The sequence below is a fragment of the Rhinopithecus roxellana genome, chromosome 1 (assembly GCF_007565055.1).
Source record: "Rhinopithecus roxellana isolate Shanxi Qingling chromosome 1, ASM756505v1, whole genome shotgun sequence".
In the NCBI taxonomy this organism is placed as follows: Eukaryota; Metazoa; Chordata; class Mammalia; order Primates; family Cercopithecidae; genus Rhinopithecus; species Rhinopithecus roxellana.
In genome coordinates this window covers 46120619-46146922 of record NC_044549.1, presented here as the reverse complement: position 1 = coordinate 46146922, position 26304 = coordinate 46120619, and the positions used below count along the sequence as shown (strand labels likewise).

Genomic DNA, 26304 nt, shown 5'->3' with positions numbered 1-26304 from the left:
AATTGTCTATGGATTTTCTTATAATCCTTTTTATTTTTGTAAGGTTGGTGGTAATGTCTCCCCTTTCATTCCTAATTTAAATAATCATCTGCTTCTTTTTTCTTGATCAGTCTGGATAAAGGTGTGTCTACAAAGAACTAATTATTGGTTTGCTGATTTTCTCTATTGTTTTTCTGGTCCCTCATTCATTTCTACCCCCAGACTCATTTTGAGAAGATGGTTTAATTTTGGGCTGTTACTGCTTTCCTTAAAGTAAGTCTCTTTGGTTTCAAGCATCCTTATTTACAACTTATATTGCAAATTTCCAGTGATGGTACCATCATCTATTTAGCACCAACAAAGTATCTTATGATATTCACAGCTAGCTACTGTTTCCTCTTCTTCAGCAGTGATTAATAACAAAGTCATAATGATAATGACAGTAGCTATTATTATTATTATTATTACTATTATTATTATTTTCTGCCCAGGCTGGAGTGCAGTGACGTGATCTCGGCTTTCTGCAACCTCTGTCCCCTGGGTTCAAGCGATTTTCCTGCCTCAGCCTCCCAAGTAGCTGGGACTACAGGTGCACACCACTGTGCCCGGCTTATTTTTAGTTTTAGTAGAGATGGAGTTTCACCACGTTGCCCTGGCTAGTCTCAAACTTCTGGCCTTATGTGATCTGCTCACCTTGGTCTCCCAAAGTGCTGGGATTACAGGTGGTAGCTATTGTTTCTACAACTCTATCAGTCAGATATTGTTCTAGGACTTTACATAAATCATCTCATTTAGTTCTCACAGTAACCTTCTGAAGGTTACTATCATTATCTGTGTTTCATGGAGAGGTTAAAACACTTTCCCAAGTCAGCTAGGATTTGGCCTTAGATATTTTGGCTTCGCAGTTCATGCTCCTAACCACCACGCCCTTACAAGCCTCCTGAGGAGCTTCCCCTGCCCCCTACCCTGCCCCCTACCCTGTTGCTGGCATCTTTGGGCTAAAAAGCAATTTTAGATACAAACCAGAAAGATGAGATCCACTGGAGTTACTGGGAACAAAAGGCAGCATTTACAGCTTGGCTCACTTTGCATGAGCAAATTGTTCTACTGCTAGGAAAAAAAAAAAATCAGTTTGGAAGCTTCAGATGCAAATGGTCCCATGGCATCATCCTCTGCATGTCAGAGACGTCAGGTACCGGGAAAATGGTGCCCATATAAATGGTCTTCATTGCTACATTTTTGTCATTTCTTTTCTTTTCTTTTCTTTCTTTTGCTCAGATAATTTTGACCATGAAGAGTCCTGTTGACCTGGCCAAATACTGATGAAATAACCTCACTATCACACATCACACTCTTGGTGTTTAGTAATGAGGAAGTCTGAGTTCTGAGATGAATGCAGGAAAACATTAGTCTCTCTCTCTCTCTCTCTCTCTTTCTCTCTCTCTCTCTCAGAAATGATTGTATTTCCTTCACATTTCTTGGAATTTCCACCTCACCCTAATATGGACAGAAATGTTTGTCATTATGGGATGCTGGAATAACTGTTAAGCTAAGTGTGTAAATTTGGGGGATGCTGACAAACATGACATGTGCCTAGTTGCAAAGTGAGCTGATCTCACTGAAGAATGGGGCCTTGTTCACAAGCTCCTCTCAAATCCAGAAGTTGTATTACTCTCTTGCCTTTACATGAAAGTGCTGGAACTCATGGAGCCTGCTTCCCAGAGCACCTTTTATATGATCAGCATATCACAAAATATTTATCGAATGCTTGCAACATACTTAGCAAATGCAAGTACTTGAAGAGGTACAATCAGCATAAACAATTTTTTAAGATATTTGCATTCTTGGTGGTAGGGTGGGCAGACAAACTTATGTGCATGACATAATACTAGAATATGAAACCAGATAATTAATTGTATGGCCCTAGCAGTTAGCTTACTATTTATTCAGAAAAGGAGGTTGAGGAATTCATGGAAAAGGAGGGACTTGAATGAATGAGGCCCTAATAGAATTTGTTCCCAGAGAATGGCAAGGGCAGGGCTACAGTGATAAGAGTGACCAGCTGGCCCTGGGGGCAGTGGAGGACAAAACCGAGGAGAGAAGGAGGCTGAGGCTGAGGAATTAGGAAAAGTGAGGCTGATGTTATTTTCAACAATTTAATTTGAAATGATCTTTCAAATATTTCCCAAAAGATAAACTCATGACACTCAGGCAAATATAAGGAAAACATGTGCCAAGGATTTCATTTCATTTTTGTTTTTTTAAAAAGATTATATAACAGATATTCATAGGAAGCCTCACCTGGACCAGGGATTTTATTTAATTTATGAATTAATAGAGGAGCCAGTAAGATGTTACAGAGCAGTTGCGAAGGATGCTGGGTGGATAGAGGTCAAATTTGTAAATTCATAGTTAGGCAGTTGAATAAATAAATGTTAGGATAAGATTGATGGGTTAGATAGAAAACCAGCTAATGTCTTTCAGGACAACAAATCCTAATCTTTTGGGTTATATGTTCCACTGGACAGAAGTTATTTGCATCTGTACTGGAAAAAAATCCATAAGGTAACATGTAATTTTATTAAATCTGGGGCATATTTAATCAACAGCAAACAGTGAGTGCAATGAAGTACATTCACCTAGATAGTCCTTGGGTAGCCTTTGTCACATGACATTGAAAAAGATGTGCCACTCACTTTTTTTTTTCTATTGCTAAGTTTTAGATAATTTTAAAAATAATACTGACCTACAGAGAAATGAAGAAAAATCTGGTTTACTGCAGTGCCCTTTTAAGGCTCTGTAGACGGGACCTCCTGTGTGTTCTTGTTCTATATTTAGTACTTGAATAACTCGGACTGAGAAATCTGGAGGCCTCTTTGGCCCAGTGTCCCATCTTCTTCCTCCCATAGTCTTTTCATCTTTGTTACCACTGACAGCTGGCTCTCAGCTTGGGTTCCTCCTTCATTCTTTAGTTGAGATGTAGACAAGCAGAAATGGGGCCTGAGGCAAGTTCACAGGCTGCTTTAACCCTGTGCTGGTCCCAGGCGCTGAGCCTCGGTGCCAGTGAGTACGTCCCATGGGGGTGCAGGGATCTCAGCGCCAGGCGGTTCTGCCTGTGGGCCCATGCCTTTCTGTCCTGCTGACTCTTCTACCTGGAATCGCATGTCAGTGTGTTGCAGGTGCCATGTACATCACCGGCTTTGCTGAATCCATCTCAGATTTGCTGGGCCTCAGGAATATCTGGGCTGTGCGAGGAATTTCAGTTGCAGTGCTTCTGGCCTTGCTGGGCATTAACCTCGCGGGTGTCAAATGGATAATCCGCCTCCAGCTGCTGTTGCTGTTCCTGCTGGCCGTGTCCACACTGGACTTTGTGGTGGGTTCTTTCACCCACCTGGACCCAGGTAAGCCTTTCGGAGTCCAGTATGTGGCCTTATAGATCTTCACTGCTTTATAGATGTTTGTAGGGTGAGTTTGCCAACCCCACCTCCCCCAACCCCCATAGGCTTTACCTACAATTGGTGTGGGCTGTTCCTGGATCAGGTGAGTAGGTGTGTCTTAGAGCAGCCTCACCAGGTTGGAAGCTCCTCTTCTCACAGACATCGCCTAGCACATTTTCTATGTGTCCTTTTATTTCCTTGCTATTAAAAAAACCAGGCCAGGCACGGTGGCTCATGCCTGTAATCCCAGCACTTTGGGAGGCCGAGGCAGGTGGATCACCTGAAGTCAGGAGTTTGAGACCAGCCTGACCAACATGGTGAAACCCTGTCTCTACTAAATACAAAAAAAAATATTATTTAGCGAGATCTGTTTGATGCTAAAGCTGTTCCCTGAGGTGAGAAGAGGGGCCTGTTTTTGCACGATGACACAGTGTCTTTCTGTAACAGCAACTCTGCTTTTCCCTTTGGAGGCCACCCCGATGTGCGTCTACACAGTCCTGTCTACACAGTCCTGTGTTTTAGAAAAATGTTGGTTGTGGGAGGGTCAGCATTTGGTTGGCGTCCACTCCTCTGGCCTTATTACTTCCGAGCATGTTAAAATCTTCTGTTGGAAAATTGTCACTCCCCCTACCTTCTGGCATCCTAGTGCCTCCCCAGGAACCTTCAGACGGCCCAATGATCCGGCACCTAAAGGGTTAACCCTGGGGCCCACTCTTTGCTCAGGGCCAATGTGATGTTCATACTGATCACCTGGAGCCCAGGCCTTGCAGCTTGCTAAATATTTGACGCATCTCCAGGAAGGAAACGGTGATTTTTTTTTTTTCCTGGCCATGTACCACCCTGCAGAGATGGCCCACATATGGAGGGAGATTGCTGGCCTTTGGCCCATCAAACTGTCAGTGAAGGAAAGACAGAGTCCACTCAGGGTCCCTGATTCCTGGTACTTCCCCCTCCAGCGACACAGTTGCTGGAAGAGCTTAATTAGTTAAATTGCAAGGCGATACTACTGGCTTCTTTGAAACCTCACACTAGCCTGATGTATTTTCCTTCTTCTTGATTAGAAGTTTTCTTGGCTGCTCTTCTAAGTTACTCCAAATATTTTTCCTTCCTTCTGGTCAATACATTAGTAGAGTGTAGTGTGAAATGAAATTTATTTTCAGTCATTCCCATAGCAACTGGCCCCTCAAGAATCTGTTTTTGGTATCACTGATGTTTCATATGGGATATTTTCTTTGTGGTTAAAAATCCAAACTGAAACCAAACTATAAACCTTCAGAATGAATTTAACAGAGTGATTTCAGCTCTTAAAAATGAGGACATATATGTAGACATTTGAAAAAAAGACTGGAAGGAACTATGCCTAATAGTGACTATCTTTCTGTTGAGATTCTATGTGGCTAAATTATTTTATTTCTACTTTTCCTTCCATTGACCAGCGTTACTATTTTTTTTTTTAATTAATAGATTTACTTTTAGAGCAGTTTTAGGTTTATGGAAAATTAAGCAAATAGTACAAAAGTTCCCACATACCCCTTTTCTCCCTCCCCCACCACAGTTTCCCCTATTACTAATATCTTGTATTAATGTGGTACATTTACGGGAAGTGATGAACCAATATTGATACGTTATTGCTAATAGTTTAGGGTTCATTCATCGTTACACAGTCTATGGATTTTGACAATGTACAATGTTATGTATGCAACATTACAGCATCATACAGATGAGTTTCACTGCCTTAAAAATTCCCTGTGCCTTGCCTCTTAATGCTTCCCAACTTCTGGCAACCACTGATCTTTTTACTGTTTCCATAGTTTTGCCTTTTCCAGAATGTTGTATAGTTGGAACCATACAGTATGTAGCATTTTCAGTTTGGCTTCTTTCACTAGTAATATGCACTTAAGATTCCTCCATGTCTTTTTCTGGCTTGATAACTCATTTCCTTTTATTGCTGAATAAAAAGAAACTGGATGTAGCACAGTTTATCCATTCACCCACTGAAGGACATCTTGGTTACCTCCAGTTTTTGGCAATTATGAATAAAACTGATATAAACATCCATGTTCAGGTTTTTGTGAGGATACATTTTTAATTCATTTGGATAAATACCTAGATGCATCATTGTTGGAGCATATGGTAAGACTATGTTTGTAAGAAACTGCCAAACTGTCTTCTAAAGTGGCTGTACCATTTTGCATTCCCACTAACAATGAATGAGAGTTCCTGTTGCTCCACATCCTCATCAGCATTTGGTATTGTCAGTTTTTTTTTTTTGTTTTTGTTTTTCAGTAATTCTAGTAGATGCCCAGTAATATCACATCATTGTTTTAATTTGCAATTCCCTAATGACATATGATATTGAGCATGTTTTTTATGCTTGTTTGCCATCTGTATATCACCTTTGGTGAAGTGTTTGTCAAGATCTTTTGCCCTTTTTAAAAACTGTTGTTTTTTTTTTCCCTATCATTGAGTTGTTTTGTTTTGTTTTGAGACAGGGTCTTGCTCTGTCGCCCAGGCTGGAGTACAGTGGCAAGATCTTGGCTCACTGCAACCTCTGCCTCCCGGGTTTAAGAAATTCTTGTGCCTCAGCCTCCCAAGTTGCTGGGATTACAGGTGCACATCATCACACCCAACTAATTTTTTGTATTTTTATCAGAGGTGGGGTTTCACCATGTTGGCCAGGCTGGTCTTGAACTCCTGGCCTCGAGAGATCCACCTGCTTTGGCCTCCCAAAGTGCTGGGATTACAGGCATGAGCCACCATGCCCAGCCACCATTGAGTTTTAAGAGTTCTTTGTATATTTTGGATTCAAGCCCTTTATCAGATGTGTGTTTTGCAATTTTTTTCTCCCCAGTCTGGGTTTCTTTCATTCTCTTAACAGTGTCTTTTGCAGAGCAGAAGTTTTAAACTGTAATGGAGTCTATCTTATCAATGTTTTTCCATGGATCATGTCTTGGGTCCTTGTGTGCTATACCTAAAATCTCTTTGCTAAACTCCTAGATTTTCTCATTCTGGAAGTTTTGTTTGACACTTAGGTCTATGATCCAGATTGAGTTAATACTTTGTGAAGGGTGTAAGATGAGTGTCCTGATTATATTGGATTTTTTTTTTTTTTTTTTTTGGCACATGAATATCCAGTTGTTCCAGCTTCAGTTGTTGAAAAGACTCTCCTGTCTCCATTGAGTTGCTTTTGTGCCTTTGTCAAATATCAGTTGACTGTATTTGTGTGTTTCTGGGCTCTCTTTTCTCTTCCATTGCTCTGTTTGTCTATTCTGTCTCCAATACCATACTGTCTTGATTACTACAGCTTTATAGTAAGTCTTAAAGTTGGTTAGCATCTATCCTCCAACTTTGTCCCTTTTTGCCAGTGGTTTTTTTGTTTTTTGTTTGTTTGTTTTTGAGATGGAGTTTCACCCTTGTTGCCCAGGCTGGAGTACAGTGGTGAAATCTTGGCTCACTACAACCTCCGTCTCCTGGGTTCAAGCAATTCTTCTGCCTCAGCCTCCCAAGTAGCTGGGATTACTGGCATGCACCATCACATCTGACTAATTTTTGTATTTTTAGTAGAGACAGTGTTTCACCATGTTGGCAAGGCTGGTCTCGAACTCCTGACTTCAGGTGATCCACCTGCCTCGGTCTCACAAAGTGCTGGGATTATAGGTGTGAGCCACCGCGCCTGACCAGCGTTACTTTTAAAAAGTTTTTTTAAAGTACACTTAAGCCTAACTTTATTTCTTCCCATTTCTTTAAATATAAAAAATGAAACAATTCCAAACAATCCTGAAATATATAATGTATAATGTAAAAATGTAAAACGTAAAGTAAAGAATGAAAGTCTCCTCCTTCACTCAGTTTCTCCACTTCTTTCCAGAGGGAGATCGGTCCATGTATTAGTTACCTATTATTGTCAAACAAATTACCCCAAAATTTAGTGGCATAAGATAACAATAAACATTTGTTATCTCTGGCCTTTTCTGTGGGCCAGTAATTTGGGTGTGACTTGGTTGGCGGCCCTGGATCGGAGTCTCTGGTGAGGTTCAGTCAGATGTGCTCAAGGGTTGTGGTCATCTGAAGGCTTAATTGGGGCTGGAGCATCTCACTGGCAAGTTGGTATTGCTTCTTGTTAGGAGGCCTCAGTGGTCCATGTGGTCCTTTCCTGAGAGCTGTTTTAGTATCCTTAAGACAAGGGGTAACTGATTTCTCCCAGAGTAAACAATCAGAGAGAGAGAGAAACAGGTAGAGAGAAAGAGAGAGGGAGGGGGAGAGAGAGAGAGAGAGAGAGAACAGAGAAGATGAGAGCTTTTTTTTTTTTTTTTTTAAAGAAGGGGTTTTGTGGTTGTCACCTGGGCTGGAATGCAATGGCGGGATCTCAGTTCAGTTCACTGCAACCGCCACCTCCCAGGTTCAAGTGATTCTCCTGCCTCAGCCTCTTAAGTAGCTGGGATTATAGGCACTTGGCATCATGCCTGGGTAATTTATATATTTTTAGGAGAGACAGGGTATCACCATGTTGGCCAGGCTGGTCTTGAACTCCTGACCTCAAGTGATCCCCCTGCCTCTGTCTCCCAAAGTGCTGGGATTACAGGCTTAAGCCACCATGCCCGGCCTAATTTTCACCTTTTCAATGGAAAAGTGTCAAAGAATTTGAAGGCACACTTAAAAACCACAATAGTTAATTTTAAAATCAGGAAAATGTTATAAATACACTTAAGTCAAACTATATTTTTCTCTTTGTTTTTATTTTAAAGACAAAATCAATGTCTTTGTTTCATAAAAATGAAAAAAATTCTGAAATTTTTCAAGTGAAAAGTGAAAGTTTCTTCCCTTCACTCCATTTTCCCACTCCTACTCCCCAGAGGGAGATCGGCACATAGCTTCGCAGTCTATTTTCTATACATGCACAAGCTCACATGCACACGTGCTTGTACATAACACACACAGCACAGCTCTTTGTAAAAGTATAATTAAATTCCACATTGTTTTGCTAGTCCCCACTCTTGAACATATCATGGATATCCTTCAATGTCAGTACATTTAGGATTTCCTCATTCTTTTAAAACACCTACATACCATTCCATATTAGAGGTTTAAATGCTTTATATTTAAAGATTAACTTACTGATGAGTATTTAGATTTTTCCAGTTTGTTGCTATCACAAATATTGCTGATGTGTACGTCCTATACAAAAGTTTGAGCTAATTTCTACAGGATCTTTGCTTGTAAATAGAATTCACAGGACAAAGGTCAAACACTTTTAAAATTGTGTTAGGTTCTACGAGATCGCCTTCCAATAATGTTGTTGCATTCTGAATGACCACTAACAGTAGCTAAGAGTTACTGATTCCCCATACCTTGGAAAAGATTGAAGAGGCTCAATTTTTCAAGTTTCTGTCATGTGATGGGCAAAAAAATGTAACTTTTTCTTTTAATTTGCCTTTCTTGAAACATTAATGAGGATTTTTTTTTGTATTCTATTCCCACTTGTATTTTTTTTTCTTTGAATCGTCTATAATCTTTCTCTGTTTTTGCTTTCTATTTTCCCTATTTTCTTTTCCAGATTTCTTTTTCTACAATCTTGTTTTGCTCTCCCTGTCAGGTGCTGCCAGCTTTCTCCAAATGTCTGGTAGTCCTTGGCTGTCCATGCATTGTTGGTAATGAGGCACCACAGAGCTGACCGGGAGTTCCATCCACAACCCGAGTGGGTGGCAGTTGTGACAGGTGGGCATCACAGTAGGGTGATCGGTGGCAAACTGCGTTGTTTCATTGGAAGTCTCGCAAATGTTCGTTTCTGCAGGTCTTTCTCTGGTATAGTCGTATTCTCCAGAGAAGAATTCTCTCATCTCCCGCCAGGGACATGCCCAGCTGCCTCAGTTCGGGGAGCAGAGTGGAGGTGGGTGAAGGGGCTGGCAGCCTCACAGTCAGGTGCAGACTGTCATTCGTCAGATGCTTTCCCCTGGCACACCCTTCCCTCCAGTGTGTCCTTCCATCTCAAGTTGTCTTCCCCTGTCACCCTCACTCTATGTCTTGTCTCTCATTTCATCTCCAGACTTCCCGTAACAGTCGGTCCTCCTCATCGCCCTCATTTCCTCATCTCCTGACTTCTTGATCTGCAGCCTGGCAACCTGGGCCCCTCTTCCTTTCTTCACCTCCTGTCCTGTCCTTCCAAAAACAAGCATCATTGCATAAGGCTCTCTGAAGACACAGAGCTTCTTCACTGTAAAAAGCTAAATAGCATGAAAACTTAATTTAAACAAGACCCTCTCAAGAATTTGTTTGGCTTAAAGCTACTAAAATGCCATTCTGTTGGCTCATATTTTCATTTATGTAAGATGAGTGTCATGCCAAAATGATTTTATTGCCATAGAAGTCAGGCAAATATAGAGAAAATACATTTTAGAAAATAAAGTGACATGTGGCACATTTGAATTCTATGTTCTGCCTTTAAAAATGAAATCATGCCTCTCCAAGCTTAAGTTTTTGGTTATCTAGGAAGACGGTAGCCTGGTCTCTACAGGGTTCCACTCCAGAGCCCACACTGCACACTCTCTGCCCTGCCATGGCACTCTGCCATCTGTGGGAAGTGGGTCAGTTGGGCCAGGCCAGGCACAGGTCCATCTCACGCTGAATGTAGCAGACGGGAGCTGCTTCTGCTGGCTGAGGGAGGGGGCTTGTGCTTGGCTGTGAGGACAAGGTCATTGCTTTGAAACTGTAAAAGGGATGGGGCAAGCATGCCTGCCTCTGCTGTCTGCTGAGATTCCTTTATCTCAGGTGCCCATCATCTCCTGATCTTCAACCCCAGGACCTTGACTCATTTCTTATTCTTGAAACTTTTTGCACTGTTGACCACCTATGCTAATTTGAAATGGTCTCTTCCTATTTATTCCACAACACAACACTGGCTTAGCTCTCTTCTTGGATTTCCTGTTCCCTGATGTGGGCAGGGAGGCCACGGGGCTCAGTCCTCTGCTATCACGGCATTGTTTTTGTGCCTTTTTCTTCGGAAATAAGCTTCCACCATCGCTGCACCAGTGCCTCTCCCCTGCTTCTCCAGCTTTCCTCAGTGTGGCTCTCACATCGCCAGCTCCTGTCGGATTTCTACCTGGCTGTCTGGGCACCATCTTGAATTCAAGTTTAAAATTAAAAATTAAAAAAACTCAATTTCTCACTCCTCTCTTTACTTAGTCTCTTCTTCCCCAACTGCCCTTTCACCAGTTAATCAACAAGCCAAGAATCAGCTCATCATCTGAGTGCCTATCACCATTCCCCAAGCCTGGAAAACCTGGAAAAGAACTTTCATTTCTCTGTCTAGTTTAAGCTCTTCTATCCTTTACAACCCCACAGTTCTCACCTCAGATCAGCAGATGTCATTTCCTCTGTGGGCCATTTAGACAATGTCCCAATCCAAATTTATCCCTTGAGGATCTTCCCTTTGGTTGTCCCCAGCCATTTCGTAAGGGTGACTGACACCTATGCACTGAAGCCAGGTCAGTTTTCCTATAACAGTACTTTGTCTTGGTCACTCTCCAGCTTAAACAGCATCAGTGGCTTTCTGTTGCTATAGGACAAAACCCAAACCCATTCTGTTTGCATTCAAAGAGCCACATGGGCTATCCCTAAATTAATTACCCATTTGGTTGGATCTCCAGTTCAGGCCCTTTCTGAACAATTCCCCCCAAAACATGTTTATTCGCTGATTTATGAAGCATATGAATACAGCTCTGCTTCTGATTCTGGAATTCTCTTCACCATGCTCTCTTGGACCTAAGTTCTTGCTCTTGGATGAAGTAGTTCGGGAAATTGTACACGAAGAAGGCATGGTCTAAAATCCAGGATCCCCTGTGTGGTCTTGAGCCACGTTAGATGTTCTGAGCCTTGGTTTTCTCATTGGTTAAAAACAAGGATGAAAATCGTATTTACATCTCCAGGCTGCCTTCCTGACTGTCTGCGCATGGCTGCCAGGCCTAAGGCCTGTGGAGATCCTTTGGGTGAGGGGCTGTAACAGTCTGCTCGGGCCGCCAGGGACTTTAATGAGGACATTTGGGACTCTGGTTCCTTGTTAAAATTTTTAAGGCTGGGCGCAGCGTCTAATGTCTATAATCCAGCACTTTGGGAGGCCGAGGTGGGTGGATGACCTGAGGTCAGGAGTTTGAGACCAGCCTGACCAACATGGTGAAACCCTGTCTCTATGAAAAATATAAAAATTAGCCAGGTGTGGTGCATGCTTGTAGTTCCAGCTACTTAGGAGGCTGAGGCAGGAGAATCTCTTGAACCGGGGAGGCGGAGGTTGCAATGAGCCAAGATTGTGCCATTGCACTCCAGCCTGGGCAACAGAGGGAGACTCTGTCTCCAAAAAAAAAAAAAAAAAGTTTTAAAAATGTACTGATGAACACTTCCAAGTGTATAGGAAAGAATGTAGCAGATATTCATTTATCCACCACCCGAATTTAATGGATATTATTTTGCCAGTTTTGCTTCAGAGCTCTATTTAACATAAAAATAAATAAAGTATTACAGATGTAGTTTAAGCTGTACCTTCACTGACCCCCTCCTGTCCCCCAAGGGACCACTGTCCGGAGGCTCATCTTCCCCATGTGTTTTTATTTTTCTACCATGTGTAGATGGCCCTAAGTGCTGTCTGCTATTGTTTAGTGTTTGAAAATTTCATATACATTGTATCATACCGCATGGATCCTTTCATTTGATACATAATTTGAAAGGTGAGTGAATGATTTTACGATTTGCTTTCTTTCACCCAACATATTTTTGCAATTTATCCATGTTAGTGCATGTCATGGCGGTTCATTCATTTTAACTGTTCTTCATGTAAGGGAGACCCAGAAAAGTTACTGAGTGGTGAAGGTGGTGTGAGAGGGGTTTGCACAGGGCACCGGAGCTCCTGGTGCTCCCCGTGCAGTCGGAGAGGCAGGAAAGACTTTTTAGAGGAGATTCCGTGGGAGCTGTTAAGGGGGACGGACGTAGAGGCTTTGTCAGCCACCCAGCGGGGCTTGGGCTTTATTTTGGGGGCAGCGGGAAACCTGACTCAAGCTCATATTTTAGAAAGATTGCTCTGGTCCCAGTACAGAAACTGGCCTTGGATAGGGATGAAGAAAGGAGGCAGGACTCACTTGAGAGGCTGCTACGGCAACCCAAAAGAGCCAGGCAGGGCCTCTGGGGTGGAAAAGAGACGAGATGGGGGCGGGGTATGGGGTGAGGCCAGGAAAAGGGATAAGGCTGACACGTGGCTGGCTGGTGGCTTCATGTTCTGGGACTTGGGAGGAACATGGCAGCTGGAACAGGTGTGGGGGAAATGGCGAGGCTAGTGTGAGAGGTCAGCTGAAGATGGTGGCCCAGAGCTCGGAGGTGTGGTCACGGCTGGGGTGAAGCACCCTCAGCGTGGGAGCAGTAGAAGCGCTGGGCTGGGCGAAATGCTTGGGCAGCGTGTGCTGGTTTGGAAGCAGAAAGAGCCATATTTGTTGAATGAATTTGATTTACCAGAAGAGGCGTTTTCACTGTTCTATATATTTTTTAAAAAACCTCTCTGACAAAATTCCAAACATACAAAGTGGGTAAGCTAAAAATTAATATTCTTTACCCAGAAACACACCCAGAATCTCCCCAGGTGGCTGTTCCATTCGGGATGCAGGGAACACATGGATGTTTTGGCTGCTCTCTGGGCCTGGCAGCTGGCCTGCACTGTGGCTGCGGAGGGCCAGGCCTGGGGTCTTCCTTCCACGGTACTGGCCTATTGTAGGTATTCAGGAAATATTTGTGCAAGGAGCGAACACACTGCATGGAAGATTGTGAGGCCTGACTCAGTGGCCTCTTCTGCCTGGACAGGTGAGGATGGCTCATCCATGGGTGCCTGGAGGGAGCCTTCTACGCCCCCATGGGGAACACCTGCCTGGGTCCCCCTTCGCTGGGGCTCTGTTATCCTCCTGAGATGAAGAGCCAGCAGTTAGCTATCACCAGAATTGTGTCCTCCCAGCAGGGCATGTCCCTGAGCCTCCCTTGCGGCTCCCTTCGCCGTGTGATGGAAGGGCATCTGCGTGGCTTTGCCAGGAAGGGTCTTCTGGACTCTGGTGAGCTAGGGCAGCCTGGAAGGGCCCTGCAGTGCCCGAGATGGCCTCTGTGTGGAGTAGTGATTCTGACTGTTTGTTTTCTGGCCTCTGATGGCTGGAAAGGCTCGTCCCAGGACAGCTGGCTCAGCCCTTCCTCGCTGCCCACGGAGGTACTAAGAGGAAACACTCTTTTGCGTGAAATGGCTGTGGGATCCTGGCGTTCACACTCTGCTCCTGGGCTGGCGGGTGGGCGGTGCCACACAGCAAGGCCTTCCGCACGCTCTCATGTGACTTTCATGATGATGGTGGGAGGGAGGTGGGCTGTGCTGCTCAGAGAAGCAGGACAGTGACTTAGAGAGCTGAAGTAACTTCAAAGCCCAGGCCTCAGCCTCCAGCCCTTTCCTGGCCCAGCAGAAAGGAACAAAGTCTCGGAATAGCGGACGAGCTGTTTAAGGGGGGCCCCAGCTTCACAGCCTGGCCTCCATCCCTGGGGTTCTTAACCCTGTCTGCACATCAGAAGCACCAGGGGAGCCTCAGGTGCGGAGAAAAGAATCCCAAGCTCCGCCCCAGACCAAGTAAATCAGCACTCTGGGGTGGGCCTGGTGGTCTGTATTTTCAAGTGCTCCCGGTGCTACTGTGCAGCCAGGGTTGAGAACCTTTGCCATTCAGCCTCTACTCATGCAGGCTGTGCTCTGTTATCTGCAGAGATGGGCACCCAGGCTCAGTGGAGGAAACCAAAGCAATCCAGGCCAAGTACCTCAGAGCTCAGGCTGGCAACACCCTGGAGACAAGACTGTCATCCCGTTTACACTGGGCACGGGCTCAGGGCCGGGACTGGAACTCTTCTTCAGTTAGCCCCTGATGTAAGGACTGACTCCTTTTTCTCCTGTATTTCCCACTTGACCTGCACTCAGCTGAGGGCCAAAAGTACAGCAAACACCTGCTTAGTTTTGGATATGAATGTGTGCAACGAACTGGGAAGGAGTGCCAACTCTGTGTCAGGCACTTTGCATAGATTCTTTGCAACAGTTGTATCTTTGAAACAACTGAGTGAGATGGTTATTGCAGTTTTACAGACAGGGAAGTCAAAGTCCCAGAGAGGTTTTGCAACTTTCTTGAGTTTGCATAGTCCGAGTTTTCAATCCTCATCCAGGATTGAAACCCAGAGGCAACTGACTCCAAAGCACCTGGTTCCCTGGTGCTCCCTGGCACCTGCTGGCTCTGGGGTGCCCTTGGAGGAAGATGGTGAACTCCTTACTGCTTCCTTTCTCCTTTCAGATCAAGGGGATCTGAGAACCTGCCAGTCTCTGCTCTGCCCGTTCATGCCTGGTTAAAACTATTAGGGGTGAGCCTCTTGAAGGGAAAGCAGGAGATGAGGTGTGGACTGTGAGGACCAGCAGCTGAGGTGGCTAAAACATACCTCCCCAGTGCCACCAGGAACAGAGGCCATAGACACGCTCAGTTCAGGACCAAACTCAAGACCCAAGTCAGGCAGGGAATGGTGTCCGGCCGGGCAGGGGCGCTCCTAGTTCAGCCCACAGGGCCTCAGCAGCACCTCCTCCTGGAGCACACAGGGTGAGGCCAGCTTGGGAGCCCAGCTGCTCGGCCCCAGCCCTCTGCATCCTTGGCCTCAGGCAGGCTGACCCCAGCATCATGGAGAATTTCTGCCCCTTTTTTGGATGATTCCTTGGAAGGTTGTGTTAATCAGAAGTACAAAGGGATCACAGGGCCCCTAAAGAGGCAGCAGACCTGCTGGAATTTGTGGCCACAATGAAAGAGATGGGAAGCACCAAGTAGCATTTCTTTTTTCTTTTCTTTTCTTTTTTTTTTTTTTTTAAATTTCTGAGACAGGGTCTCACTCTGCCACCCAGGCTAGAGTGCAGTGATGTGATCTTGACCCACTGCAGCCTCGAGTTCCCAGGCTTAAGCGATTCTCCCACTTCTTAGCCTCCTGAGTAGCTGGGACTATAGTTGTGCACCACCATGCCCAGCTAATTTTTGTGTCTTTTGTAGAGATAGGGTTTCGCCATATTGCCCAGGCTAGTCTCGAACTCCTGGGCTCAAACAATCCCCCTGTCTTGGCCTCCCAAAGGGCTGGGATTATAGGCATAAGCCAATGTGCCCAGCCCCAAGTACCATTGCAAACCTTTATTAGGCTTCTCCTGTTTTTGTTTTTGTTTTTTCCTTTTTCTTTCTCCCCATCCCTTTCGGACTCTTTTTCCTCTTCCTCTTTTTCTGGTTCTGATCTCTTTCCCTCTGCCTCTATTCCTGGCTGGACCCTTGGGATGAGCTATTGGGTGGGGGTTTCTGGCCAGGCCTGGGATGCTTCCTCTTACTGCCCTCATTCCTCTTTGTGAATCATCATTATGTGTATGTTATTTACTACCTAGGTAGGTTCTTGTTGTATTGCAGATGCTGATAATGAGCAGGTGTTTGGAGGATCCAGAGTGCGTAGCATTGATGATTTAGTCTTGAAAAGTTTACTCATTCACTTGGTCTAACCACAACATAGGCCAGTCACCATGTCCTGCCTGCCACTTGGCTGTAGCAAGAAAGTTCTTAAGACCAAAAACAATCTGAATCTGAAAGTCCTTGCTGGTGCTAAGGGAGGGATGAAACCCAGGAGGTAAGGTTGGGCTGGTGGATCCACACCATGCTCCTGTTGCTTTCACCCTCTGTTGGCTTTGTCTCTGGTGACGTGATCTAAGGGACGCTGCTGGTGGGATCGATACTGGGATTGCAGAAAGGTGGTTTCACTGGGGGTTCCAGGAGTCCCAGGTGTCAGGGTTGCTCCCCGAGTGGCCTGTCTCAGCAACATGAGAGCCTTGAGGACAGGAATCTATCTCAGTCAACTCTGTGTCCTCCAACACTAGCACGGGGCTTGCTGTGGGCAGGAGCTCAATAGGTTTGCTAAGTGAATGAATGAAGGATGAATCAAAACCAGTAAAAGAAGTACAAGAGAAAGGCTCTGAAACCCACATGGAGGTGTGGAGAACCCTAGCCCCTTAGCTGCTTATCTGCAGTCGCCTGGGCAATGGATACTCCCCAGGCCTCCCTCCAGAGAGGCGCCGACCTTCCTGTGTTGGCAGCAGTTTGCAGGTATTCTGTCTGCACAGAATGGCAGAGGATCGCACAATGCCTGTGTGGAGGCCCAGCCCAGGGTGGGGCCAGCTTGCAAGCCCAGTCAGATCTTCTTGGGAAGAAGGAAGGAAGGAAGGGTTGCAACTGAGAAGAAACTGTGGCTTTGAAAGTTTTCCTCCAGGGTTTTTTTGTTTGCAAGGAAAGGAGATGCTTAGGGAGGCGTTATATACGGGACAAAAGAGTGCGGCTGGGTCAGTGGTGAAATCAGAGTGCACGTCTTTCCCACAGCAGGTCGGCGGGGATAGCTTTGTCTGCGAATGCCCATGTGCTGGGAAGACGTTGCAGCCTCTGGTAATAACAGCTCTGTGTTTCTAGATTTCTTTTTTCTTTTTTGGGAAAAGTACATGTGCTTCATATTACCTGTGTCCACAGCACAGATACAAGTGAGTAAAATGTAAACAAGGATCCAGATAGCTGGGACAAAGAGTCTCCTGACCTGTTCTTTCCGACTGTGCGGGTTTGAGAGAAAGACCAGGGATCTGGCAGTGTTGGCCAGACATTCCTGCAGGTCAGTTGGAATCCGGTTGGGGATTTGCTGATGTGAAACATACGTGGACACTCACACAACCCAACATATTGGGCCGAAAAGCAAGACCAACTTGACCTTAAACAAAATCCTCCTTTGCTTCTGAACTATGCGCCAGGCAAGACAAATTTAGGGAAATGGGAATATGGATTTCTATTTGTTAAAAAAGATACAGTTGTTTCTCATCAGCCTTTTCCAGTTATAGCACACAGGATTGCAGTGACCTCATTTTTGATCAATGGCCAATGCATTCAACTGTCTGGTGGAATAATCTATTAACTGGGCACCTGCCAATTGTCTGGAATAGGAACTAGTTTAGGCATATGTTTTAAAAAGTGATAACATTGTTATGAGCCCTGCCGAGACAAGGGGATGAGAAGCTCAAGCAGGTCAGCACTGGCTCTGAAGTCGGTTTGGGATGATGGACTGCGTTTTTCAGTAGACTCACTGCCCTGTGACTGACCTCCCTCTCTCCCTGCATTAATTACATGGTATTTAAAGGCAAACCATCAAACCACTTAAGAGTCCCAGAACCCGGGCATGTGGAATCTGGATGAGTGACCTTCGCTGGGTCACACACAGCCACTGTTAGAACCCAGTTCTCCCAGTTCCCCACCCAGCGCTCCCTGCCCTGTGCCCCCATGCAGCTGCCTCCGAGTCCCATGTGATCACCTGTGTTTATGATGAGTCATCACTCACATCTGTGTATTGATTCTGCTGCGAAGAGGCCCCTTATGGCACTGGCTGGTGGAGGAGGCAGCTATGCAGTCTGACAGCCCACCAGCAGGCTAAGTTGGCCACTTTTAGGGATCCATGTCTTAATCCTGAGCGTGAAAAGACTTAAGGTGTTACAAGCGTCACCTGCTTCATCTAAACTCGCATCTGCAACCAGTGGCTGATTGAGAGATGGCAAAGGCTGTGGACACCAGGAAGCCATGAGGAGAAGGACCCCCTCAGCAAGGCCCAGGACCTGTAGACCTTTGGATGGAAAGAACTTCACCTGCAGATAGTTATCATGTGTAGTCAGACACTGCTTATCTGTAATAGTGAGGACAGTGGTAGCTCACCTTTACTGAGCATTACTATATGCCAGGCACTGGTTTTTTGTACTTTATATGTAATAATTCATTTAACTCTTACAAAAGAAGTAGATACTATTATTCCCATTTTACAGTGGGGAAACAAAGGTGGTGAGAGGTGAGTACCTCACCTACCATAGGTAGAGTTGAGAATCAAGTCACACTGGGTGCGATGGCTCACCCCTGTAATCCCAGCACTTTGGGAGGCTGGGGTAGGAGGATCACTTGAGCCCCGGAGTTCGAGACCAGCCTAGGCAATACAGTGAGACTTCATCTCTAGAAAACATTTTAAAAATTAGCTGGGCATGGTGATGCACACCTGTTGTCTCAGCTACTCAGAAGGCTGAGGCAGGAGGAATCACTTGAGCCCAAGAGTTTGAGGTCACAGTGAGCTGTGCATTCCAGCCCAGGTGACAAAGTGAGAACCCTGATCCTAAGAAAGAAAGTAAAAAAGAAAGAAAGACAGAAAGGCCGGGGGGGGGGGGGAGAGGCGGGGGGGGAGGCGGGGGGGTGGAGAGAGAGAGAAAAAGAAAGGAAGTAAGTAAAGGAGAGAAAGAGAACATTACCAGTACTATTGCTTCTCTCCAGTTGCATCTCCACAGCAGTCACTCTTAGACTTTTGGTTATTTATTTACCTACTTTCTGTTCATAGAGTCAAATCTGACTCCCAGGAAAGGGCATGTGTCTGGGCAGCTGAGGGGCCGTCACTAGGCCTGGGGTTCTAGATGACTGGAGGGAGTGCTTGGGAGAGCGAGCTGCTCTGTATTTTGCTTCTAAGCTCCTCATTGCCTACCTCTAGCCCTCAGGAGTGGGTCAAACCAGAACACTGGCTGAGGGCCAGTGGCTCACGCCTGTAATCCCAGCACTTTGGGAGGCCAAGGCCTCCATCTCTCACACCCACATCCAGAAATACCTGGTGCGGTCAGCTCCTGAGACCTCTGAGAATTTGGAGGGCTAAATCAGATTGGTTCTCAGATTTTCCCTCTGCTGACTTGACATTCCATTTTCTTGGGTCTGATATCTGTACCACTGGACCATCTACTTTTTAACTTCCAAAATTTTGTTGCTGTGTTCTCCTGTCTTCCCCATTCTTATGGATTTATATCCTTTCAAAAATTTCTTTGATGGGTACAATGGTTCATGCCTCTAATCCCAACACTTTGGGAGACCCAGGCGGGAGGGTTGCTTGAGTCCAGGAGTTTGAGACTAGCCTGGGCAACATGGTGAGACCCCACCTCTAAAAAAATGTTCTTCGATATATATTGGTGGATGTGGGGAGGGAACAAAATTAGGTTCATGTATTCAGTCTGCCGTGTTAACTGATAAGTCTGGTATTAATATTTTTCAATGACAAACTAACCATACTTAAAATTTTTTTAATTAGATAATTTTATTATTTTCCCTCCAAAAAGTATTATTTTTCATTTAGAAAGGTGTAGTAGTATATCTCTTTGTGACATATCATTGTCTGTCTCGCTCTGGCAAACTTTACAGTCCTAGATTCAGGACTGTGATCACTGCGGATTCTACCCCTGATTCTAGGGAATGTTTGTGGAAATCTGAATAGTGCTTTGTAAACAGATTTCTGAGTCTTTTTGAAGTCATTTGGGATGATATCATGGAAGAGATATGAAGAAGGTATTTTCTCTTGGTGGGTTGCTGCAATATGATTTCTGACTTAGTGTCATAATAAATATTTGAGGCTACTTGTTATTTTCAGTAGGTGTTACTTCATGGGCTGATACTTAATCACTGCAGTCAGAAACTGAATTTGCATGGTGACACCCTTCCAAAGTGACTGTAAGAGCTTTCCTCCCTGACTTTTGAGGATTTGCAAACAGCAGAGAAGCAAGTTTTAGGTATCGCTCCAGGGAAAATAGTGATTTCATGTTTGAAATATGTGGGAACAGTATCTAAAGAAAAAGCTAAAGTTGTCTAAAGAGGATCTTATAATAGTTGGATACATTTATGATTAGAAAAGTCCATTGGGGGTCCAGGTACTGTGGCTCACACCTATAATCCCAGCACTTTGGGAGGCCAAAGTGGGCGGATCACTTGAGGTCAGGAGTTTGAGACCAGCCTGGGCAACATGGTGAAACCCTGTCTCTACTAAAAATACAAAAATTAACTGGGCGTGGTGGTGTGTGCCTGTAATCCCAGCTACCCAGGAGGCTGAGGCAGGAGAATTGCTTGAACCTGGGAGGCAGGGGCTATAATGAGCCAAGACAGCGCCACTGCACTGCAGCCTGGGTGACCGAGCGAGACTGTCTCAAAAAAGAAAAAAAAGGCTGATTTGACATTGGGGCTTACCAGGAACAAATAAAAGCAGAGAAATGTTCTAGTTAGAAATGAAACCTTAGATTGAAACGACAAAATTTATTTATTCCTGAAAAGGTTTCCCACAGTGAGTCGTCAAGTTGTGTCTTAGTAACATTCAGTCCCTGACTTCTTCATTTCCACCGTCCTTCCTTGGCTCATGTGTCTCTTCATCTCTGTATTTCTTTGTCTCCTCCCCACCTTGATTTCCTTCTCTCCTCCACTCTAATCAGTTCACTGGAAAACTTTTCCTGAGTCCCATGTGTGCAGACCCAAAGCTAGAAATCGAGGATACACACAAGAAGAAGGCACAGTCTCTCCCCTCGCCAAACAATCACCATTTCCTGGGTCAGTATTTTAAAGGAAAATATGCAAGCTGCAGGTGGAGGAGAGTGGAGGAACCTTGACCTTGGGGTTTCAGAGAGGTCTTCAAGGAGAGGGTGATGTGAGTGCACCCCAGAGGTCACACAAGGGTTCACCTGGTAGTAAACTGGGGATGGTGATCCCAAGGAATGGGAACAGCATATGTGAAGACTCAGCGTGTGTGGAAGAGTTCAGGAAGTGCAGGAAGGAAGGTGTGCTGGAGCTGAGTGTGCTGGGACAGGGTGTGGGGACAGAGGGCCAGAAGGGTACAAGCCTTTTCAGGTTCAAGACAGAGTTCTTCCCAGTTCCCTGAGGTGATGGTGCTTCAAAGCAAGGAGGCAGAGGGAAGCTCAGGGAACTCTCAGCTTCTAGGGCTTCCAGGACCAGCTTGTATCACAGGCCTTGGTGAAAAGTGGAAGAGTAGCTTGTCTCTGTTCAGATCGTAGCCATTATTTTTCATTTATCACAGGTTTATCGGGACATGGCCCCACTGAAGGTCAAGGAGCATCTGTATTTATAATTAGTATATTTCCTTCTGGTATTCTTGCCTTCCATATTTGTATTCATATTTGTGAGTAGATAGTACCTACTAAATGATAATTTTAACTTATTTTTATTAAGAACAATAAATATTTAATTTAAAAATATGTCTAAAAGCTATTTCCTTATAGCCTTTTTTCCATCCTTTTTGCTTTTAAAACATAATTGAGCTCACATAGTATATAATATTTTAAAAGTTAAAACTAATATAGCAACATTCAGAAGTCCCAGATGGAATGTACTATAAACAGAGGCTTGATGACATATCTTGAGAATTTTCTTAGCCTCTCTAGTTAGAAAAGCAAACAAACAAACAAACGAACCAGGAATAAGTTTAAATTCTGCATGTGTTTTAAAGATACAGAAATCATAAAAGCTGAGCAAAAGGTCAGTAGGCTTTTCTTTGAAGCAGGGAAGGGGTAGAATCAGATTTGCTCTTTGGAGCCCTGCCTAGGGTTAGGGTAGGCACAAATGGGGAGGGACTGAGGCTGGGGCCCTTCAGAGGTGGTTGCAATTGTCCAGTCTAGAGAAGACACAGCCTGGACTGATGCAGTTGAGGTGGGGTAGAGATGAAGACCAGACGCAGTTTGGGAGACAGTTTCATGATCTCATTCTCTTGATTTGTTTGTACATGCCTCTTAATTGTTTCCATTCCCGCCCTTCTCATCCCACCTCCCATCCTGTCTTTGGTCCACCATCGCCATTGGGAACATACACTCAGTTGTTAAACTCAAACAAAATTTATTTTAACCAATGAGAACTTTGATTGTTTTTTTGTCTCATTAGTTTATAATCCAAAACAATGATGAAAAAATTAAAAAGCGTCCAAGATCCTGCTGTATTTACTTTCCTCGCACCACTGGCTATGTGAGTGGGTGCACATGTAGACCCATGCATGGTCACACACACTGATGGCCTGGCCCAGAGATACTGGAAAGAAAGCAGCCGGCACCATGTCTGGCGCATGAGCGCCAACACTTCACTTCCTCTGGTAAACCTTGGCCAGCCCCATCCATGATTCAGTGACGAAATGCCTTCTCACTCTGAACTAAATTCATTTGTATGGTTTCTAGTGTGCTTTGTATTTTTAGTCTTTTTCCACACATGGCCTCTCCCATTGGATGGCAGACTGCCTCATCACAGCACTACAGCTCAGCCACATGCCCCGTGAGAGCATGATGAGGCAGCCGGCCGGGGTCTGTGCCTGGCCCGGGGCCTGGATTATCTCTGTATGTGGCCCCCATTTGCATGTGAAAATCATGTCTGGCTCACAAGTCTGTGGCCCAAACAATAGTGTCTTTCACCCTGAGCATACAGTCTAGGGATGTGAAGGGGAATTTCCCTTGCTTCTCTGAGAATATGTGACACTTTTCTGAAAAATTAAAAATAATTGAGTTATGAAGCTGAGTTTTTATTTTTTGCAAGAGTAAGCAATAATGATTAAGAAAAGTGGTTCGTCAACTGTTACCCAGCTCTTAGTCCTTTCAAACTTATTTCTAATAAGCCATCAGAAAATTATGTCAGATGTCTACATCAATTCCTGCATCAGAATCTCATGGTGTCCTTATCAGACATTCTTTACCAAATGACCTGGATAAAATTAACACTTTTTGAAACACTGAGTATATTTCTGTTGTAAGCAGAGAATAAAGTTAAGTGGAATAATTTATTGAGATGAGAAAAAAGTCCTGGGTCAGTTCATATTGCTGTACATTTCTTGAATTTAAGATTTGAATGTGGCGAGGTGAGCAAGGAAAGTAACACAGTAGCCCCCTCCCACCCACGGCTTCGCTTTCCATGGTTTCCATTACCCGTGGTCAACCACAGTCTGAAAAAAACAAATGGAAAATTCCAGAAACAAACAGTTCGTAAGTTTTAAATTGCCCACCATTCTGAGTAAGTAGCATGATGAAATCTTGCACCATCTCACCCAAGATGTGAACCCTGCTTTGTCCAGTGCGGCCATACAGTACACACTAACTGCCATCAGTCACTTAGTACCTGGCTTGGTTATCAGATCAACTGTCAAGTAGCAGAGGACTTGAGCTCGAGGCCAATAATAGTCAAGTGCTATGATGCCTGCGTCATCTGCCTCACTTCTTCTCATCACGTAGGCATTTTATCTTCTTACATCATTGCAAGAGGAAGGGTGAATAGAGCATGGTAAGCTATTTTGAGAGAGAGATGTTCACATAACTTTTATTATAGTATATTGTTAGAGTTGTTCTGTTTTATTATGAATTATTGTGGTTGATATCTTATTGTGCCTAATTTATAAATGAAACTTTACCCTAGGTATGTATATATAGGAAAAACATGGTGTATATAGGGTTAGGTACTATCTGTGGTTTCAGGCATCCCCTGGGATCATGGGATGTGCCCCTGATGGATAAGGGAGGGGGGTACTGTAATAGCTAATGTTTATTGAGCATTCTCTATGTGCCAGGTGCTATACTCAGCATTATACATCTCATTATATCCTAACGATATCCACGGGGTCCCTGTGCTGTTATTATCCCTATGATAAAGATGAGATAACTGAGGTTCAGAGAGGTTATCTTGCCCAGCAGTTATCCAGCTGGTAAGCAATGGAGCCCGAATTTGAGCCCTGGCTTCTGACCTCAGGGTTCATGTCCTTAACCATCAAGCTCACATTGTTTCCAGCGGCTGGGGCCACCTGCTCTTCACTGACTGAATTAGAAAACAAGCAGGACACGTAAGTCCCATGTAGGGCATGGCATTGAAAATGCAGTTTGCGAAGTTGCTAACTAGTGAAGTGAAAGGGGATGGTAGTTAAAGTATTTTGCACTGGGAGACTCGAAGCCAGTGTTCTCTTTACCACTGTCTGTGGGACCCTAGGCCAGCACCCTAATATCTGTGGGTCTTCAGTTTCCCCATAATAAAACTTGATTTTAAAATTCATTCTCTGGCCAGGCACCATGGCTCACTCCTGCCATCCCAGCACTTTGGGAGGCCAAGGTGGCTGGATCACCTGAGGTCAGGAGTTTGAGACCAGCCTGGCCAACATGGTAAAACACTGTCTCTACTGAAAATACAAAAATTAGCTGGGTGTGGTGTTGCACACCCGTAACCCCAGCTAGTCCGGAGCTCAAGGCCAATAATAGCCAAGTGCTGTGTCACGATGCCTGCGTCATCCGCCCCCACATCATCTCATCTGCTGAGGCAGGAGAATGGCTTGAACCTGGGAGGTGGAGGTTGCAGTGAGCCAAGGTCATACCACTGCACTCCAGCCTGGATGAGACAGTGAGACCCCATCTCAAAAAAACATAAATAAATAAATACAAAAAATTCATTATCTCTTGGAAGTCAGCAGGCTGCCTAGCCAGGGTCAGAACTTAGCGTGACACTTGCCCAACTCCTGGTATTTGTCTCGTACTTCCCAGCATGGGAGATGTGCCCTAAATGAAGAAGCACAAGAATATGCTATTGAGAAGAGTCCCTCAACTGGGGCCATCATTTGATGCCTCTGAAAGTAACAAAACAAGGCATCAGAAATAGCAGAAAGAAGCACTGGTGGTAGCTGAGAGAGTTTGATAGTCAGCTACAGAAAATCCCCATACGTTGGATGTTGAGGGCACGCGGTGCTGAGTAGGAAATGCAGAGGTCATTGTTTTTCAGGCTGTAAGAACCTCAAACACAGGAATCCCATCTTATTGCCGTTTTATCCCGGCATCTTGGAAAGTACCAGGCACGTAGTTGGCTCTCCGTTGCACTTTGCTGAGTGACTGACTGGAAAACACACCAGAGTGGATCAGCATCCAGTGAGGCAGATGGATGGACACAGTCCTAGGAAATGTAATCTGAGCAGCTTGTGAAAGTGTGATGAGAGTCTCAGGAGAATGGAGTTGATGGAACAGATTGTCAGAGCACTGTCTCCAAAGAAGAGGAGTGGCAGGGTGGACAGAGCACCTGGCTGCACACACACCTGTTCCACCTCCCTTTCTTTCTTCCTCCCATCCACCCACCCCATAGGTAGTCATTGAAGCCAACGGGGTGCCAGGAGGTAGGCTTTGGGATACAGCAGAGAATAGGATAGTGATGGTCCCTCCCCTCATGAAACAGGGAATCCATGTCAGCAATATGTGCTTTTCTGATTAATGCTATCAGAACACATGCTTCTTGTTAGCTGTGTGGCTGTGGGCAAGTCACCGAAACCCTTTGAGTTTGTTCATCTGTCTAATGGAAAGAAATACCTTCCAGGAAGGGTGTTTTTTAAGGATTAGAAATAATATGTCCAAAGTAGTTATTTTTTCTTTGAGTTTTGGGAGGAGGGGTGGTTCCTTCTTCTCCTTCCCCTGCCAACTGTTTTCCAGAAAATAAGCACTTACTGGATATTGTAGAGAATAACTTTTGGGTTTTATTATTTTGAAGATGGTTTCTTCTGTTAAATTTCTTCCTGCATCCTCTTGGACTTGCAGAAATCAAAATGCTAGATTTTTAAAGGTATGACACTTTAGCATCCTGATTCTCAAAAATGAAAAACATTCTAAAGTAAATAAAGTAACAGACTTAAGCAGTGAATCTGTAATGACCGAATGAGCACCATTTTATTTATTTATTTATTTATTTGAGACGGAGTCTTGCTCTGTCGCCCAGGCTGGAGTGCAGTGGTGCGATCTCGGCTCACTGCAAGCTCTGCCTCCTGGGTTCACGTCATTCTCCTGCCTCAGCCTCCCAAGTAGCTGGGACTATAGGTGCCCGCCACCACGCCCAGCTAATTTTTTGTATTTTTTAGTAGAGACGGGGTTTCACCATGTTAGCCAGGATGGTCTCAATCTCCTGACCTCGTGATCCGCCTGCCTCGGTCTCCCAAAGTGCTGGGATTACAGGCATGAGCCACTGTGCCT

General features: G+C 44.8%; 1 protein-coding gene across 1 annotated transcript in view; it reads left to right on the top strand.

The window, feature by feature from the left end:
- The window catches only part of SLC12A8 (solute carrier family 12 member 8), a 135531-nt gene that overhangs the window by 27762 nt on the left and 81465 nt on the right, over nucleotides 1-26304 (top strand). Inside the window, exon 5 of the mRNA XM_010354813.2 lies at nucleotides 3149-3380. Coding sequence (XP_010353115.1) covers nucleotides 3149-3380 — 232 coding nt within the window. The remainder of the gene's footprint in view (nucleotides 1-3148; nucleotides 3381-26304) is intronic.